At 40.1% G+C, this 19,139-nt stretch overlaps 1 protein-coding gene across 1 annotated transcript in view; it reads right to left on the reverse strand.

Moving 5' to 3' along the window:
• MORC1 (MORC family CW-type zinc finger 1) overlaps positions 1-18,039 on the reverse strand; it is a 201,465-nt gene extending 183,426 nt beyond the window's left edge. The window contains exons 1-2 of the mRNA XM_066347035.1: positions 17,954-18,039; positions 4,155-4,208 (exon numbers count right to left, since the gene is read on the reverse strand). Of these exons, the coding sequence (XP_066203132.1) occupies positions 4,155-4,208; positions 17,954-18,018 (119 nt within the window). The 5' untranslated portion in view covers positions 18,019-18,039. The remainder of the gene's footprint in view (positions 1-4,154; positions 4,209-17,953) is intronic.
• Positions 18,040-19,139: the final 1,100 nt, after the last annotated feature.

Raw genomic sequence — 19,139 nt, forward strand, 5'->3', positions numbered from 1 at the left:
GACCCACGTGGGAGATATTTAAAGGGTCCCTAGGTTGGTTGAGCTAATATGACGTGGTGAAATCTCACTGGCTGGCAGATGGTCGCTGTTTTCCAAAGGGTTCCGGGGAAGTTTCTTTTGGCGTGCTTGGTTGTGGGCGGTCCTAGCCAAAGTTCTCGGGTCTGGGTTCCCCACGTGATCATCCCCCATTATCCACTGACCTTACAGTATTGATGAGGAATGAGAGTTTGGCTTTCAAATATAGGCCCAAATATTGAAGAAATCTCTAGGACACATCAGACTCATGTTTCTCATATACACAAGAATGAAAACACTTAACACATTCATTCCAGGACGTGCCAAATTTATTAATCTTACTAAGAATGTATCTATATATATAACGATAACTTTGTCAGTTTTTATTTAACACCTCTTTTTTATGAATTCTAAAAATCATAACTCAAAACATGTAACATAAAAATGTTTTTTAATGTCAGAATAAATTTAATTTTGTCATATTTATTTCATTTAATTAACCATAAAAGCATGCTTTGACTTTTTTTTCTTTAATATTTGACTTAATTACTATAACATATTTCTCAGAAATTTGTATACAGTGCACCTACAATTATTTGTAGGATTTTAAATTTGCCCCGACTTCAAAAAGTTTGAGAACCACTGCTCTAACCAATTGCTTCTCCGTAGCTCCTCCTATATAGGAATTCTGGTGTTACCACTACCTTTTCTTGAGCATTTTTTATGTGTCAGGTGAGCAACAAATAAAGTATCCACAAACACATAAAATGTAGATAGGATTATTTTCATTATATAATTATACATTATACAAAGTACCACGTACACAATAAGTGCTCAATAAATGCCACTCTATTAAAGTAAAAGTTTTCAAATAAACTGTCTCCTTGTACATAAATTCCATGAGTCTATGGAATCGGACAATAATTCACCTTCACACCATATTGAGACACATTATAACAGGCTTTGTCATTTAGCCCAGGTAAATTTCTCTCTGCACAGCTGTTGTATTTGGCAGAGGCTCCTGACCACGCCTTCCTGCACTGCCACATATTTTCTTTTATTTTCACAGCATTCCTTTCATATCTTCCAGTTCTAATTTTGACAACTACATAAAATCATCAAAATCTTGATTAAAATTATATAAGATAATTTTTCAGAATAGCACGAGGACTATATGAAGACGTTCCTTATGAGACCACTTGAGCATCCTGAATAAGTAAGTCTGTTAAACAGCTCCATCTGATGTCACATACTAGCATCTAAGCCAGGCGGGCCCAACAGTTTTTGCCCCCCCCGGCCAGATTAGAAAGAAAACGTTTTTCACGGGCCAGACAAAATATTAAAATTTAAAAATGTTAAATACAAAAACAATTCGTTTAAGTAAACAAAATTTTATTACATAATTTGTTTATGAATAAATGTGAGTAATTTAGTACAATAAATTAACAAAAAAACTAAAGTGACGTGTTGAGGCGCTTTGCATCGCCTATTATTTTTTTAATATCTGGCTCTATACTTTTAGTAGCTATTCTTAACACAGCCTCCAAATGTAAATCATTCAATCTTAATCTTGTTGTATTTTTATTTAGATTCATTAAAGAAAAAGTTTGTTCACAAATATAAGTTGAGCTGATGATTACTAAAGATACCGTAGTTTATGTATAACAATTTAAAAGTACCACTTATTTAATTTCCACAGTGCATTGTGTGGATAATATTAAAAATTTAATCGCGGGCCACATAAACTCATTATGCGGGCCAGATGTGGCCCACGGGCTGTATGCTGGCCATGCCTGATGTAAGCAGTGGTGGCACTGAAGTGTCCACGGAAGACAGAGGAACTGGCGAGTTCAGGATGGCTGTAGAGCCATTAGGAATGGCAGAGCTGAAGGCACAGGCTGGTCCGGAGAGAGTACCTTGTTAGCACCTGATCCCTTTGACAAATGTGTTCTCAAGGTTGCTACTTCTAATCTTGAAAACAAACAAAGACCAAAAATAGCAGGGATCCAGATTTTTTTTATATGGCACCTCCTATTTCTTAAACTTTACAAACAATTCCTTCTTTTCGTCCTTTTCTTTATAAACACTGTGTGAACTTTCACTAAGTACCAAACAAACAAGATGGGCTGGACTTGGTCAGGGGCTGCCAGTTTACAACTGTTGCTACAAGAATTGCTTTATTGATTGCATTTCTCTCACTCCCATGAGTCCAAAGTCAACCTTTCTTTGCCAAGCACTCAATCAGCCTCTGCTACATAAACTGTTCCCATTGTTCTATTTCTTCTACATTCTGACTTAACCTGCCCTCCGTTGTTGAATGAATGAGTGAAACAACTTCAGAGGTGAAGACAGCAAGATAAACAAATGTGTTCTTTTAAGAATAATAAATGGGATGGTTGAGATTTGTTCTTTCAGAGTTACAGATTCCAAGTTGCTGGAAATGGACATTCAGGAGGAGGAAGGACTAATGGATACAAAAGGAGTCTTGCTTCAGAACCGTAGGCAGAAGCAAACAGTAGCAACCCTGAACTCCTGCAGAGAGACTAACCATGATCATTCATGAGTATTGGCCCCATCCCTGCCTCTTCCTTCTAAGTTGAGTTCAGGGCTCTCTTAACCAACAACTTTATTCTTTTTCTCTCCTCCCCTCCTTTTCTGTGATAACTGTGATTCCGTTATTTCTACAGAGAGAGAAGTTCATATAGGAGGGGCTAGTGACTTTATTTTGTACTGGGCATTGCTATGCAGGAAGTTCTGGGTATCTGGTTAACTGACTATGTATTTGGTTAACACTCAGTCACCTTCCTTCTTAGGCCAAAAATGGGGGACAAATGCAAACAGCTGAAATCCATTTATCAACCGTGGCAGGGGATTTAGGTCTCTCTAGTGAGACCCCTGATCTAATAAATGCCTACTGCTTCCTGCATAGAATGGTTTCTGCAGAAAAAGTAGGTAAACTATTGCTATTGAAAAATACAAATATAAAACAAACTGCCAAATTTGATTAGCTGAAAAACTGACTCCCTCACAAAACACTACAAATACCCTTAAGTGGGCCTTAAATTGTTAAAGAGGTTACTTTAACTATCAGTGCCTTTGCCAAACACAGTAAAATGGGGAAGGGGATTCTGTAGCTAGAGAGACTAAGTCTGAATTCTAGCTCTACCAAATATGAATTGTATGCCCCAGATGAGGTCATCTAACCTCTTTTTGCATCAACTCCCACATCGGTAGAACTGGGATAATTACAACCGCCTTGCCTGACCAGGCGATGGATAGAGCATCGGACTGGGATGCGGAGAACTCAGGTTTGAAACCCGAGGTCTCCAGCTTGAGCATGGGCTCATCCAGTTTAAGTGCAAGCTCACCAGTTTGAGCTCCGGGTCACTGACTTGAGCATGGGATCATAGACATGACCCCCCGGTCTCTGGCTTGAGCCCAAAGGCTGCTGGCTTAAGCCTCAGGTTGCTGGCTTAAACAAGGGGTCACTCACTCTGCTGTAGCCCCTGGTCAAGGCACATATGAGAAAGAAATCAATGAACAACTAAGGTGCTGTAACAAAGAACTGATGTTTCTTATCTCTCTCCCTTCCTGTCTGTCTGTCCCTATCTGTCCCTCTCTCTGTCTCTGTCTCTATCACAAAAAAAAAAAAAAATTACAGCCGTCTCAAAGTCTTGTAAAGGTGAATGAGCTAATACCCATCAATAAGATGCTTAGAACAGGGTCTGAGATCAACAACACATAGCTATTTTCTCCTTAACTACGCACTTCACTTTGATGCAGACTTCAATAAATGCCCAAACCCAAATCTAAATTCTCATGACACAGTATACACTGATATATAATTCCAGCACATCCAAATGACTATCTGCTGTTACACCGTTCCTAACACAGAAACAAACATCCAATTTATCTGTGCTTCAAGTTTGATTATAAATACAAGCTGAATAAAGATAAAATAATTCCTCCTTACACCTCTTTGTTTTCCTATAATACTTTGTTTTTATAGCAAATCAATTCAAAAAATATTGCAGGTGGAGAAAATGAAATGACATCTTTTCAACTTGAAATATAACAAGACATGACCTGGGTTGTAAGCTTCCCACAATAACCTTTGTTCACAGACGCACGAGTCTTACCTTGCGTTGTCCAGCAATTCAGCCAGTGCTCCAAAGAGGAAACTGTGCGTGGTGCTGATGAGAAATAGAGGGAAAACCAAGAGTTAAACTAACTCTGGAATCAGTGTAAAAGGTTAAAGAAAGTTGCAGACTAATGTTCTCCGGGTCTAGACAGATAATCAATTAAGGAGTTACTATTCCAGAAACAACTTTCTCAGCACCGTCCAGATTCTGACGCAGATGCACTTCAACTCAAAGCCAGGGCTGAGAACACGATCGCCAAAATGCCTTGTCCGCTCCTAATGAAACGAACACTTCATGGGCTTTACTGCTCTTAGAGCAAATGTTGACATTTTAAGTTGCTTTGTAAGCATCTGTTCAAGTTTTCCAACCATTTTTATTCATTGAAATTGTATTTTGGGCCCCGGCCCATGGCTCAGAGGATAGAGTGTCCGCCCAGCATGTGAACGTGTGGGGTTTGATTCCCAGTCAGGGCACACAGGAGAAATGACCATCTGCTCCTCTCCCCTACCCCCTTCTCTACCCTCTTCCCCTCTCACAGCCAGGGGCTCCACTGGTTCCGGCATGGCCCCAGGCGCTGAGGATGGCTCAGCTGGAACGTGTCAGTACTCAAGCACTGGCCCCCAGATGGGGTTCCCAGGTTGGATCTCAGTCAGGGCACGTGTGGGTGTCTGCCTCACTACCTCCCCTCCTCTCACCTTAAAAAAAAATTGTTATTTTAAGGCCAAATTATTTCTGAAAAATCTAGGATCAAAATCCCGGCTCACTAAAAGGCCCTCAGACTCTATACGCACTCACAGGCACTGGAAGGACACCAGTTTGCCCCATTAATCTGTATTTTTCTATAGAATGTTTTCACCTCTGAAAAGCTTGCTCCTTGTATAACCTCATGAATTACGTGCAATCACTCTGTCTTATACCCCTTGTGCTAGGTCCCGGGTAACAGAACAGACCAGAGAGCTGGCCATCACTGTTCATACTTCAAAGGCGGACTATTCGTCTGTGGGTGAGATCAGGCTGCCTTCAGGGTCTCACACTAGCTTTTCATTTCCTGATGTGGATATTTCAATCAGTGACCTTGTCACAGAATGAAGGGAAGATTCAGTATGCAATTTTCTTTTTATATTTAGTAAACAGGGAGCAAAAGCAATAGTCACCCTTTATCAAAAAGACCTGCTCGTGTATACAGGAGGAAGGATCATCTGCCATGTCTCAGAGACTCCAAACACCTCGGGCCACAGGACAATATATTAGCTGAAAATCTATTTTTTAAAATATATATACATATAGTCAAATTTTTTTTATTTTTAAACTTTAAACATATACTGATAATGAGGGCTCTCTTGACTCGTCAGCTTTCAAGTTTGTAATTTTTTTAAAAAACTACTAAAAACAGCCTGACCAGGCAGTGGTACAGTGGACAGAGCATCAGACTGAGATGCGGAAGACCCAGGTTCGAAACCCAAGGTCACCGTCTGAGCGTGGGCTCATCTGGTTTGAGCAAGGCTTACTAGTTTGAGCCTAAGGTCGCTGGCTTGAGCAAGGGGTCACTCACTCTGCTGTAGCCCCCTGGTCAAGGCACATATGAGAAAGCAATCAACGAACAACTAAGGTGCTGCAACGAAAAATTGATGCTTTTCATCTCTCTCCATTCCTGTCTGTCCCTATCCGTCCCTCTCTTTGTCTCTCTGTTTCTGTCACAAAAATAAAATAAGTAAAAATTAAAGAAACTACTAAATACTATTGCAAAAAGGTATCCTTCACTCAAAATAATGCTAGTATATAAAAATCTAAAAGCAGCCTGGCCTGTGGTGGTGCAGTGGATAGACTGGCAACCTGGAATGCTGAGGGACAGGGTGCTTACTCTTTGGGAGCTCCAGCTAGTCAGGGATATGGAAAATACACAAGTAAACAAAAACATCAGGAGGACACGACATTGTGATTAGCTGCTATGAAAGAAGGAAGATGGGGAAGAGGAACTGGTGAGGAGAGGACGTGGTGGTCAGTGAGAGGCCCTCTTCATAGAAAGCAGGTAAACAGAGCCCTGAAGGAGTAGGAGAATCCGGTCCTTTGCAGAGCCAAAGTGGAAACCCTCCACCAAGAGCAGGAGATGAAAAGATCTTGAAGCAGAAAAGAGTCAGGGAGGCCCCTCTGCTCTGAGTACGGTGAAATGGGAGATCATGCTGAGATGCAGGATGCACGGGTCATGGTTAAAAGCTTGTATTCAGTTTATATGCACTTGGAAAGCACTGTTGTGTTTGTTTTCTTCCTGAAGTGAGAAGCGGGGAGGCAGAGAAACAAACTCCCACATGAGCCCGACTGGGATCCACCCAGCATGCCCACTAGGGGGCAATGCTCTGCCCATCTTGGGCATTGCTCCATTGCAACGGAGCCATTCTAGCACTTGAGGTGAGGCCATGGAGCCATCCTTAGCGCCCAGGCCAGCTTTGTTCCAATGGAGCGTTGGCTGCGGGAGGAGAAGAGAGAGACAGAGAGAAAGGAGAGGGAGAAGGGTGGAGAAGCAGATGGGCGCTTCTCCTGTGTGCCCCAACTGGTAATCGAACCCAAGACATCCACACGCTGTACTGACATTCTACCACGGAGCCAACCGACCAGGGCCACCACTGTTGTGTTTTAAGACTACTGACATACCGCCTGGCCTGTGGTGGCACAGTGAATATATAGCATCGGCTTGGAATACTGAGATCACCAGTTCCAAACTCTGGACTTGCTGCGTCAAGGCACATATGACAACAAGCAAGCAGTAAACAACTAAACTGAAGCAACTATGAGTTGATACTTCTCAATGCCCACCCCCTCAACAATAAAATAAAAAAATAAAATATTTATTTATTTTTTTCTTTTTTATTGAGAATCAGGGAAGCATTAAGACAGTCTCCCACATGTGCTCTGAATAGGACACACAGCAAGCCCCCTATTGAATGATGCTCTGCCCTTCTGGGGCTGCTGCTCTGTTGCTGGGCAACTGAGCTATTTTAGTGCCTGAGGCAAGGCCATAGAGCCATCCTCAGCACCCAGGGCAAACTTGCTCAAACCATTCAAGCCATGGCTGCAGTAAGGGAAAAGAGAAAGAGAAGGGGAAGGGGAGGCGTATAGAAACAGATGGTCACTTCCCATGTGTGCCCTGACCGGGAACTGAACCTAGGACTTTCACATGCCAGGCCAATGCTCTACTGCTGAGCCAACCAGCCAGGGCCAAGAAACAAAAATCTTAAAAAAAAATAGTGACATACCTTATTTACTTTTTATTTTTAGCAAAAGAGTGAGAGCAAGAGAGGGGGGAGGGAGAGAAGAGGGGAGAGATGAAAAGCATCAACTCAAAGTTGTCTCAATTTAGTTGTTCACTGATTGCTTCTCATACATGCCTTGACTCAGGGCTCCACTGAGCCACTGACCCCTTGCTTAAGCCAGCAACATTGGGCTTCAAGCCAGCAACCTTTGGGATTAAGCCAGCAACCATGGGATCATGTCAATGACCCCACCCGCAAACTGGCAAAGCCCTGCTCAAGCTGAATGAGCCCACACTCAAGCCAGTGACCTCAGGGTTTTGAACCTGGGTCTTCAGCACCCCAAGTTGACACTCTGTCCACTGTGCCACCATCTGGTTAGGCTACATTTTAAATTTGCAGTCAATTTTAGTAATAAATTTTAACGTATTTTTTACTTTTATTTAAAAAATGGGGCATATAATTATATATAGGGTTCACTTACTTTTACTGTCTTTAAAAGCTCACACTGACAGCTTTCAGGAAAATGGACTACAGAGGAGCAAGAACAGGAAGCAATAAACCCCGTTTAGAGGCTATGAGAAGGAAGATGGCAGGGGTGTGGACCAGTCAATGGTAGTGGAGATGGAGAGAAAGGGATGAATGGGGGAAGTGGGGAGGTGAGAGGGGAAGCAAGGCAGAAATACCAACTCACTCCTGCTTTTACTGAGGGAAGTCTCAAAACAAAATCTACCTAGGGGAACTGAGAAGATGCCAATTTGTGATCTGTTCCTGCTGCTTCCTGCGGTTGTCACTCTTGCTCTTCATTTACCAGACCACAGCTGGTAACGGGGCAGTTGTGGGGAAGAGGATTGCACTTCATTTACCAGACCACAGCTGGTAACGGGGCAGTTGTGGGGAAGAGGAGAACGGGAAGCAACACCTGCAGAAACTACACAAAACAGGCCGAGGAACCTTCCTGAGATGAAATTCCCAGTCCTTCCAGTACTCAGCTTATACTTTTTCTAAAACTCAACTCAGAATTGCTATTTATCTTCTACCTTTGTTAACTTTTAATCATCTGTCCACATCCCTTCCAACTTGAAATTATTCTCCATGATAAAAAAGCAAAAACTAAATATTTGCTGAATATTGCCTGTTTTACTCTCTATTCTGTAAAAATTGCACTGCCCCATGCAGCAGAGCTGGATTTCCCTGGGTTTCTTTACTCTTTTCTGTCATTTCAAGTCTGGCATATCCCTTATATCAGCAGTTTCAACCGGTTTACCGTGGCAGGCACACTGGGGTGCCACAAGAATTTTTAAAATGTGCAATACCTATTTAGTCAGTGGCACTGACCTCTTTCCCTTAGACCAGGGGTCGGAAACCTTTTTGGCTGAAAGAGCCATGAACACCACATATTTTAAAATGTAATTCCATGAGAGCCATACAACTACCCGTGTACGTTACACATTATCCAATAAAAATTTGGTGTTGTCCCGGAGGACAGCTGTGATTGTCTCCAGCCACCCGCAACCATGAAGATGAGCGGTAGGAAATGAAAGCATTGTAATACATGAGAATGTTTTATATTTTTAACATTATTATTTTTTTTATTAAAAATTTGTCTGCGAGCCAGATGCAGCTATCAAAAGAGCCATGTCTGGCTCGCAAGCCATAGGTTCCCAATCCCTGCCTTAGACCGTCAAATAAAAAAATGACAACACACAACGTCAGAGTAATGGCGCGGTAGGAAGCAATACCGATAAATCTCCCCCAAAACTCAACAAGATCTTTAACCAGAAACAGAAAAACCTATCCTTGGAGCCTCCAGATGTTTTGCAATACACTCGAAGGTATGGTCGAGCAAAAAATTGGCTAAATATATAATCAAACCCTGAAGGAAATAGGGAGTAAGAAATGCTCCGCCTTCCTCACTAACCTAAACAGGGCAGCTTTCACTGGGAACTGAGAATATAGAAACTGAGGCGGGCAAAGGGGGTGAATAGATCCAGGCCGCGGCACAAACGGCCAAACCAGGCTGTGGCACAGAGATCCAAGCCGAGGAAAAACTGTTCCTGTGGCAACCCGGGCAATACAAGCTAACACTCGCGCCAAACCCAAACAAAGAAAGACAAGCGGGGCAGCCATTTTCCCCGATCTCGTGGTCAGCGTGCGCAGATAGTGGGTGAGAGATTCCTTCCAAAGCACCGGGAGTGGGCGCCCGGGTTGTCCCACAGAGGGCAGAGTCAGAGGCCTCTGTGTAGGCTGAAAGCGGAATCTCCGGGCCACCCCAGCGCCCTGGGAAAGCCATGCACGGAGAGGGAGCGAGAACTAATTCCAATGGTGGAACTTTTCTGTGCGGGTGGGGGTTTCACTCAGAGTGTGAGACTGCTGGCCTGATATCCTGATCTGCATGTGCAGATAGTGGGCGAGAGATTCCTCCGAGTGCCTCGGCAGTGCACGCCTGTGTTATCCCACAGAGTGGCAGAGCCAGAGGTCTTTGAGTGGGTGGAAGCCCCGCCTGATTATGCTAGCAGCTCTGACTGACTGAGCCTTACCCAGAGCCCTGTGCTGAGTGGGAATAGAGTGGGGAGTTGCCAGCTCTTTGAGCCTCTTACTATCCAGGCAGAGGCAGCAGCAACCCCATAGCTGGATTATCAGGCTACTAATTGAGGAAGGAAAGACTAGGAGAAAGGCTCCAGGAACATGGACTCTCTCACTATCGGAGCCTATAAATGCTAATGAGCCTCGACTGCCAACGAGACTGAAGCACAATACACGACATCGCCATAGAGACTTATCAACTGCAAACTTGTACTTGAGCATGCCAAAGGGGCAGAACCCGAGGTACAGAGTCACCGACCAGGAAGAGGGAGAGAAAAGAAAAAGCAAGAAGATAACCTCTCAAAATCAAGAATAATACGCAGACTTTATAGCCTATCCCATTTTATTATATTTGTTCATTTGTTTCTCTTATCTTCATTCTTGATATTTTTTATTCCTCCTCCAATTTGGTCATTTAACTCTCTGCCGGTCTTACTCTTTCCTCTCCTTGAACTACACTACCCATAAGTGTTACATCTCCCATTATCTTTTCTTTCCTCTTCCTTTCTCTCTATGAGGGTTGCACTCCAAAACCCTTAACTCTCTCTCTCTCTCTCTCCCCTCTTTTTTATTTTTTCTTCTTTTAGTGGTTCCCTCTTTTTTCTCTCTCTCTCTCTTTCTTTTCTCCCTCTGTATTAGTTTCTTCCTTTCTCCTTTACGTCTCCTCTCGTTCAAACCTCAATAACGAACAATATCTTATCTGGGACTCAAACTTATATTTGTGGCATTTTGGGGGGGGGGGTTGCTTCACCTTTTTAACACAATAGCAGTGCTCCCATCCCTGGCTCTCCATTTTATCTAGTTCTTGTTCCACTAAATACAATAGTAATTTTTTAATTTGTCCCCCCATTTTCCTGTTTCCCTCTTATTCCTTTCATCATAACTCTTAGTCAACCAACACCTAAAAGCAAATCATTTTATTCTTGACCCAATTTTTTTTCTTATTTGCTTTTTGTGGGTCCATACGCCCTTTTTTTTCTTTTTTTTCTTTTTTTTTTTTTTTTGCCCCTTCATTAATTCTCCCCAATTCAGGCCCTACATTACAGGCATTGTTTGTTCTATTTAGTACAATATAATTCACAGTGTACTACAAGATTTTCTCAAGAAAGAGGGGAGAGGAGAGGAGAGAAAAAAAGGAGGGGGGGAATAATCCTTTTTTTTTAATTTTTATTTTATTTTTCTTTATTTCATTATTATTGTCTTTAAAAAAAACAACTCTTCGATTTTTTATTTTTTTAACTTTTTATTCTTTATTAAATCTCATTAATACTATCAACAAAACCACCCTGAGATGCCATTAAGGAAGAGAAAATCAAATATCATGAATACAAAAGAAAGAGAGGTAACACAGCTAGATGAGGAAAAATCTATGGAGAAAAAATTTAATATATTGGAAACCTTGGAGCTAAATGACAGAGAATTTAAGATAGAAATCCTAAAACACCTCCGAGATATACAAGAAAACACAGAAAGGCAATTTAGGGAGCTCAGAAAACAACTCAACGAACACAAAGAATATATTTCCAAGGAAATTGAAACTATAAAAACAAATCAAACAGAGATGAAAAACTCAATTCACGAGCTGAAAAACGAGGTAACAAGCTTAGCTAATAGAACAGGCGAGACAGAAGAGAAGATTAGTGAAACAGAAGACAAGCAACTTGAGGCACAACAGAGAGAAGAACAAAGAGACTCAAAAATTTTAAAAAATGACATAGCCCTACAAGAATTATCTGACTCCATCAAAAAGAATAACATAAGAATAATAGGTATATCGGAGGGAGAAGAGAGAGAAAATGGAATGGAGAACATACTCAAACAAATAACAGATGAGAACTTCCCAAGCCTGTGGAAAGAACTAAAGCCTCAAATTCAAGAAGCAAACAGAACTCCGAGTTTTTCTTAACCCAAACAAACCTACTCCAAGGCATATCATAATGAAATTGGCACAAAACAACGGCAAAGAAAAAATTCTCAAGGCAGCCAGGGAAAAGAAGAATACAACATATAAAGGAAGGCCCATTAGATTATCATCAGATTTCTCAGCAGAAACTCTACAAGCTAGAAGAGAGTGGACCCCAATATTTAAAGTCCTGAAAGAGAGGAACTTCCAGCCATGAATACTATACCAATCAAAGCTATCCTTCAAGTATGAAGGAGAAATAAAAACATTCACAGATACAGAAAAGATGAGGGAATTTATCATCAGAAAACCCCCACTCCAGGAATTACTAAAGGGGGTTCTCCAATCAGATACAAAGAACAAAAAAAAAAAAACAAAGCCACAAGTAAAAGCTCCAAGAAGAACACAATAAAATCAAATTTAAACTGTGACAACAACAAAAAGAAAGGGGGGGAGAGGACGGAGATTAACAGTAGCAAAGGACGATGGAGTACAAAAGTACTCACAAAATAGTGCGCTACAATGAACAGGGTTGGAACCCTTTTCATTACTTAAAGGTAACCACCATTGAATAAACCACCACAGAAGCACATGAGATAAAAAAGATAGCAACAGAGGAAAGATGTATGGAATACAACCAAATAAAAACAAAAGATAGAAAAACGAAAGAGAAGGATCAAACAAGACACAAAACTAACAGAAAGCAAGATATAAAATGGCAATAGGGAACTCACAAGTGCCAATAATTACAATAAATGTAAATGGATTAAACTCACCAATAAAAAGGCACAGAGTAGCAGAATGGATTAAAAAAGAAAATCCAACTGTATGCTGCCTACAGGAAACTCATCTAAGTAACAAGGATAAAAATAAATTCAAAGTGAAAGGCTGGAAAACAATATTCCAAACAATAACATCCAAAAAAAAGCAGGCGTAGCAATACTCATATCTGATAATGCTGACTACAAGACAGCAAAAGTACTCAGAGACAAAAATGGCCATTTCATAATGGTTAAGGGGACACTGAATCAAGAAGACATAACAATTCTTAATATATATGCACCAAACCAAGGAGCACCAAAATATATAAGACAGCTACTTATTGACCTTAAAACAAAAACTGACAAAAATACAATCATACTTGGAGACCTCAATACACCGCTGACGGCTCTAGATCGGTCATCCAAACAGAGAATCAACAAAGATATATTGGCCTTAAACAAAACACTAGAGCACCTGGATATGATAGACATCTACAGGACATTTCATCCCAAAGTGACTGAGTATACATTTTTCTCCAGTGTACATGGATCATTCTCAAGAATTGACCATATGTTGGGCCACAAAAACAACATCAGCAAATTCAGAAAAATTGAAGTTGTACCAAGCATATTTTCTGATCATAAAGCCTTGAAACTAGAATTCAACTGCAAAAAAGAGGAAAAAAATCCCACAAAAATGTGGAAACTAAACAACATACTTTTAAAAAATGAATGGGTCAAAGAAGAAATAAGTGCAGAGATCAAAAGTTATATACAGACTAATTAAAATGACAATACGACATATCAGAATCTATGGGATGCAGCAAAAGCAGTGATAAGAGGGAAGTTCATATCACTTCAGGCATATATGAACAAACAAGAGAGAGCCCAAGTGAACCACTTAACTTCACACCTTAAGGAACTAGAAAAAGAAGAACAAAGACAACTCAAAACCAGCCGAAGAAAGGAGATAATAAAAATCAGAGCAGAAATAAATGAAATAGAGAACAGAAAAACTATAGAAAAAATTAATAGAACAAGGAGCTGGTTCTTTGGAAAGATCAACAAAATTGACAAACCCTTGGCAAGACTTACCAAGGAAAAAAGAGAAAGAACTCATATAAACAAAATCCAAAATGAAAGAGGAGAAATCACCACGGACACCAAAGATATACAAACAATTATTGTAGAATACTATGAAAAACTTTATGCCACTAAATTCAACAACCTAGAAGAAATGGATAAATTCCTAGAACAATACAACCTTCCTAGACTGAGTCAAGAAGAAGCAGAAAGCCTAAACAGGCCTATTAGTAGAGAAGAAATAGAAAAAACCATTTAAACCTCCCCAAAAATAAAAGTCTAGGCCCAGACGGCTATACCAGCGAATTTTATCAAACATTCAAAGAAGACCTGGTTCCTATTCTACTGAAAGTCTTCCAAAAAATTGAAGAAGAAGCAATACTTCCAAACACATTTTATGAGGCCAACATAACCCTCATACCAAAACCAGGCAAGGCTGGCACAAAAAAAGAAAACTACAGACCAATATCTCTAATGAATACAGATGCTAAAATACTAAACAGAATACTAGCAAATCGAATACAACAACATATTAAAAAGATAATACATCATGATCAAGTGGGATTCATCCCAGAATCTCAAGGATGGTTCAACATACGTAAAACGGTTAATGTAATACACCATATCAACAAAACAAAGAACAAAAACCACATGATCTTATCAATAGATGCAGAAAAGGCTTTCGATAAAATACAACACAATTTTATGTTTAAGACTCTCAACAAAATGGGTATAGAAGGAAAATATCTCAACATGATAAAGGCCATATATGATAAACCATCAGCTAACATCATATTAAATGGCACTAAACTGAAGGCTTTCCCCCTTAAATCAGGAACAAGACAGGGTTGTCCACTCTCTCCACTCTTATTTAATGTGGTACTAGAGGTTCTAGCCAGAGCAATCAGACAAGACAAAGAAATAAAAGGCATCCATATCGGAAAAGAAGAAGTAAAGGTATCACTTTGTGCAGATGATATGATCCTATACATCGAAAATCCCAAAGAATACACAAAAAGACTACTAGAAACAATAAGCCAATACAGTAAGGTCGCAGGATACAAAATTAACATACAGAAGTCAATAGCCTTTCTATATGCCAACAATGAAACAGTTGAGAACGAACTCAAAAGAACAATCCCCTTCACGATTGCAACAAAAAAAAATAAAATACTTAGGAATAAACATAACAAAGAATGTAAAGGACTTATATAATGAAAACTATAAACCATTGTTAAGGGAAATCGAAAAAGATAAAATGAGATGGAAGAATATACCTTGTTCTTGGTTAGGAAGAATAAATATAATCAAGATGGCCATATTACCCAAAGCAATATACAAATTTAATGCAATTCCCATCAAAATTCCAATGACATTTTTTAAAGAAATGGAGCAAAAAATCATCAGATTTATATGGAACTATAAAAAACCCCGAATAGCCAAAGCAATCCTAAAGAAAAAGAATGAAGCTGGGGGTATTACAATACCTGACTTCAAACTCTATTATAGGGCCACGACAATCAAAACAGCATGGTATTGGCAGAAAAATAGACACTCAGACCAATGGAACAGAATAGAAAGTCCAGAAATAAAACCACATATATAGTCAAATAATTTTTGATAAAGGGGCCAACAACACACAATGGAGAAAAGAAAGCCTCTTCAATAAATGGTGCTGGGAAAACTGGAAAGCCACATGCAAAAGAATGAAAGTGGACTACAGTCTGTCCCCTTGTACTAAAATTAACTCAAAATGGATCAAACATCTAAACATAAGACCTGAAACAATTAAGTGCATAGAAGAAGACATAGGTACTAAACTCATGGACCTGGGTTTTAAAGAGCATTTTATGAATTTGACTCCAATGGCAAGAGAAGTGAAGGCAAAGATAAATGAATGGGACTACATCAGACTAAGAAGTTTTTGCTCAGCAAGAGAAACTGATAACAAAATAAACAGACAGCCAACTAAATGGGAAATGATATTTTCAAACAACAGCTCAGATAAGGGCCTATTATCCAAAATTTACAAAGAACTCATAAAACTCAACAACAAACAAACAAACAATCCAATAAAAAAATGGGAAGAGGACATGAACAGACACTTCTCCCAGGAAGAAATACAAATGGCCAACAGATACATGAAAAGATGCTCAGCTTCATTAGTTATTAGAGAAATGCAAATCAAAACTACAATGAGATACCACCTCACCCCTGTTAGATTAGCTATTATCAACAAGACGGGTAATAGCAAATGTTGGAGAGGCTGTGGAGAAAAGGGAACTCTCATCCACTGTTGGTGGGACTGTAAAGTAGTACAACCATTATGGAGGAAAGTATGGTGGTTCCTCAAAAAACTGAAAATAGAACTACCTTATGACCCAGCAATCCCTCTACTGGGTATATACCCCAAAACCTCAGAAACATTGATACGTAAAGACACATGTAGCCCCATGTTCATTGCAGCACTGTTCACAGTGGCCAAGACATGGAAACAACCAAAAAGCCCTTCAATAGAAGACTGGATAAAGAGGATGTGGCACATATACACTATGGAATACTACTCAGCCATAAGAAATGATGACATCAGATCATTTACAGCAAAATGGTGGGATCTTGATAACATTATACAGAGTGAAATAAGTAAATCAGAAAAAACCAAGAACTACATGATTCCATACATTGGTGGAACATAAAAACAAGACTAAGAGACATGGACAAGAGTGTGGTGGTTACCAGGGGTGTGGGGAGGGAGGACGCAGGAGGGAGGGAGGGGGAGAATTAGGGGGAGGGGGAAGGGCACAGAGAAAACTAGATAGAGGGTGATGGAGGACAATCTGACTCTGGGCGAGGGGTATGCAACATAATTTAATGACAAGATAACCTAGACATGTTTTCTTTGAATATATGTACCCTGATTTATTAATGTCATCCCATTAACATTAATAAAAATTTATTTAAAAAAAAAAAAAGTAAATCAGAAAAAACCAGGAACTGCATTATTCCATACATAGGTGGGACATAAAAGTGAAACTAAGAGACATTGATAAGAGTGTGGTGGTTAGGGGGGGGGAGGGGGAGGGAGAGGGTCACAAAGAAAACTAGATAGAAGGTGACAGAGGACAATCTGACTTTGGGTGATGGGTATGCAACATAAGTGAACGACAAGATAACCTGGAGTTGTTATCTTTGAATATATGTATCCTAATTTATTGATGTCACCCCATTAAAAATAAAATTATTAAAAAAAAATGACAACAGCCAACACAACAATAACCATCCTGTGTGAATGAATCAAAATTATACTTTTTTTGTCGTATGGGCAAAATTAATAGTTTTTGGTGTGTCACAGAATTTTAGTAATTAGTTTGTATGCCATAAGATGAAAAAAGTTGAAATCGCTGTCTTACATTAATCAGTACTTTTTGTAAATTCAGATTAGTAAACGATTTCCAAGAAAACAACATAACCACTGAGTTACACAGCACGTGCTGCTATGCTTTGCTGTGTTGGAAATGACAGCTGAAACAGAAATCCTCTGTCATCTTCCTCTGCACTCTGAGCACCTGAAATAAAACCTACTCAGCAGCCAAAGGGCATCTGGGTCCGACAGAGAAGTAGGAAAGCCCTTGTAATAACTAAAACGAGAGGCTTCTATCCTCAGAGAGGTTGCATTTTTGGAAAAGAGTCTGGAGGTCACAGGGGCTGGAATCAATAAATACAAATTACTTTCTGGAGGCAACTTTAATCTTTAAAATGTCAGTATATTGGGCAGAGAAATCACTACAGATTGGCGACCTTGTTTTTTACTTAACAATTAGACAGTTTTGTTAAGGGCTAAATATAGGGCCTTTCGACCACTTGGTGTTAATGGGGGAAAAGCTCAAAACGGTTTATACTCTGGCAGAGAATACGCAAGGTGGGCCAAAAGTCGGTTCACGATTTTTCATATGGTCGCTACAATAATTAATGAATAATAATAAAAGAATATACTCGGTGTGTCACATACAACTGTAAACCTACTTTTCGTCCCATCCTATATAACTTTTATCATTTTTAGTGTTTTTACTTTCTAAAGTATAAACAGCTTTAAATAAGTAAATAATATTTCCATAAGCCAATGATACCAAGTTCACTTTTTCCTAATCGGGTATTCCGCTAAGAGACAGACCGCGTACCATTCCCCAAATCCCATCTGGGCTCTACCAAGTCACTCACGAGTTGGCGTGGATGAAATCCAGGTGCAGCTGGGCCCGCCGCAGAGAAGCATACTTGTCACCCATGTCTCCAACACGACCTGCGACCTGCGCAGCCCGAAGAGACACAGCCACTCAGCGGATCCCTGTAGCTGTTCGCCGAAGCCACGCCCACGCTCACGCTCACGCCCACGTGCACATTCCCGGCTCGCGAACATGCTTTTCCCCTGGCGGCCAAAGAGCAAAGCTCATGCTGAGCTGTTGACTGGCCTCTGGAAAGGTAAATTGAGCAAATAAGGAATCTAAACTAGACTCCTCTTCCTGATTAACACTTGTTGTTGTTCGTATTATTCCCCAATTGGAAAATGGAACCCAAGATTGGGATTAGAATTTGATCAGGAATGATTATGCACACACATAAAGAATAAGAAGAATCAGGGTTGGGGAACAGAAACAAACTCATAGATAGAACAAATTGACAGTTGCCAGATGGGAAGAGAGGTGGGGAGGGTGGGTGAAAAAGGTGAAGGGATTAAGAAGTACAAATTGGCAGATATAAAAATAGTCACGGGGATGTATGAGTACAGCATAGGGAATACAATCAGTAATACTTATGTAGTAACTATGAATGGTGTCAGATGGGTACTAGATTTATGGGGTGATCACTTCCTAAATTACATAACTGTTGAATCATTATGTAGTGCACCTGAAAAAAATATACTATTGTATGTCAACTAATTGAAAAAAAAGTTTAAAAAAATATATGTGTGGCAAGTTTGGAGAATATAGGGAAGGAATGTGAGTAGTTCCTGGTTATCTGCCCAGTTTGTTACACAGCACCAGAAGTCAAGGCATTTTGTGTTCTAACCCCAGCACTTATCTTTCTGAGCCTCATGGATTGATCATGTTGTCTCCAGTTTAAGGAAAGAAGGAAGAAAAGACATCAGCCAAAGAGAGAAAAGAAGGAAAAAGTAAAGGCAATCAGAACAAATTTTGAACTATGCAAATCAAAGGCTGGGTGATGAGGATAAAGATGTATCAGGAAGGGCTTCATATAGCAGCTGTCCAAATGATATTATTCACAAAGCACTGAGTACCAAGTCACCAAAACCCCGGGCTGAAACAGGGTTGTCAGAGATGTTGTATGGGAAGGTTCGGGTTAAGATGAGAAATTAGTTGACCTAGTTGACATTTAAGAAGTGTTCAAA

Source organism: Saccopteryx leptura, chromosome 8 (genome assembly GCF_036850995.1).
Source record: "Saccopteryx leptura isolate mSacLep1 chromosome 8, mSacLep1_pri_phased_curated, whole genome shotgun sequence".
Lineage (NCBI taxonomy): Eukaryota > Metazoa > Chordata > Mammalia > Chiroptera > Emballonuridae > Saccopteryx > Saccopteryx leptura.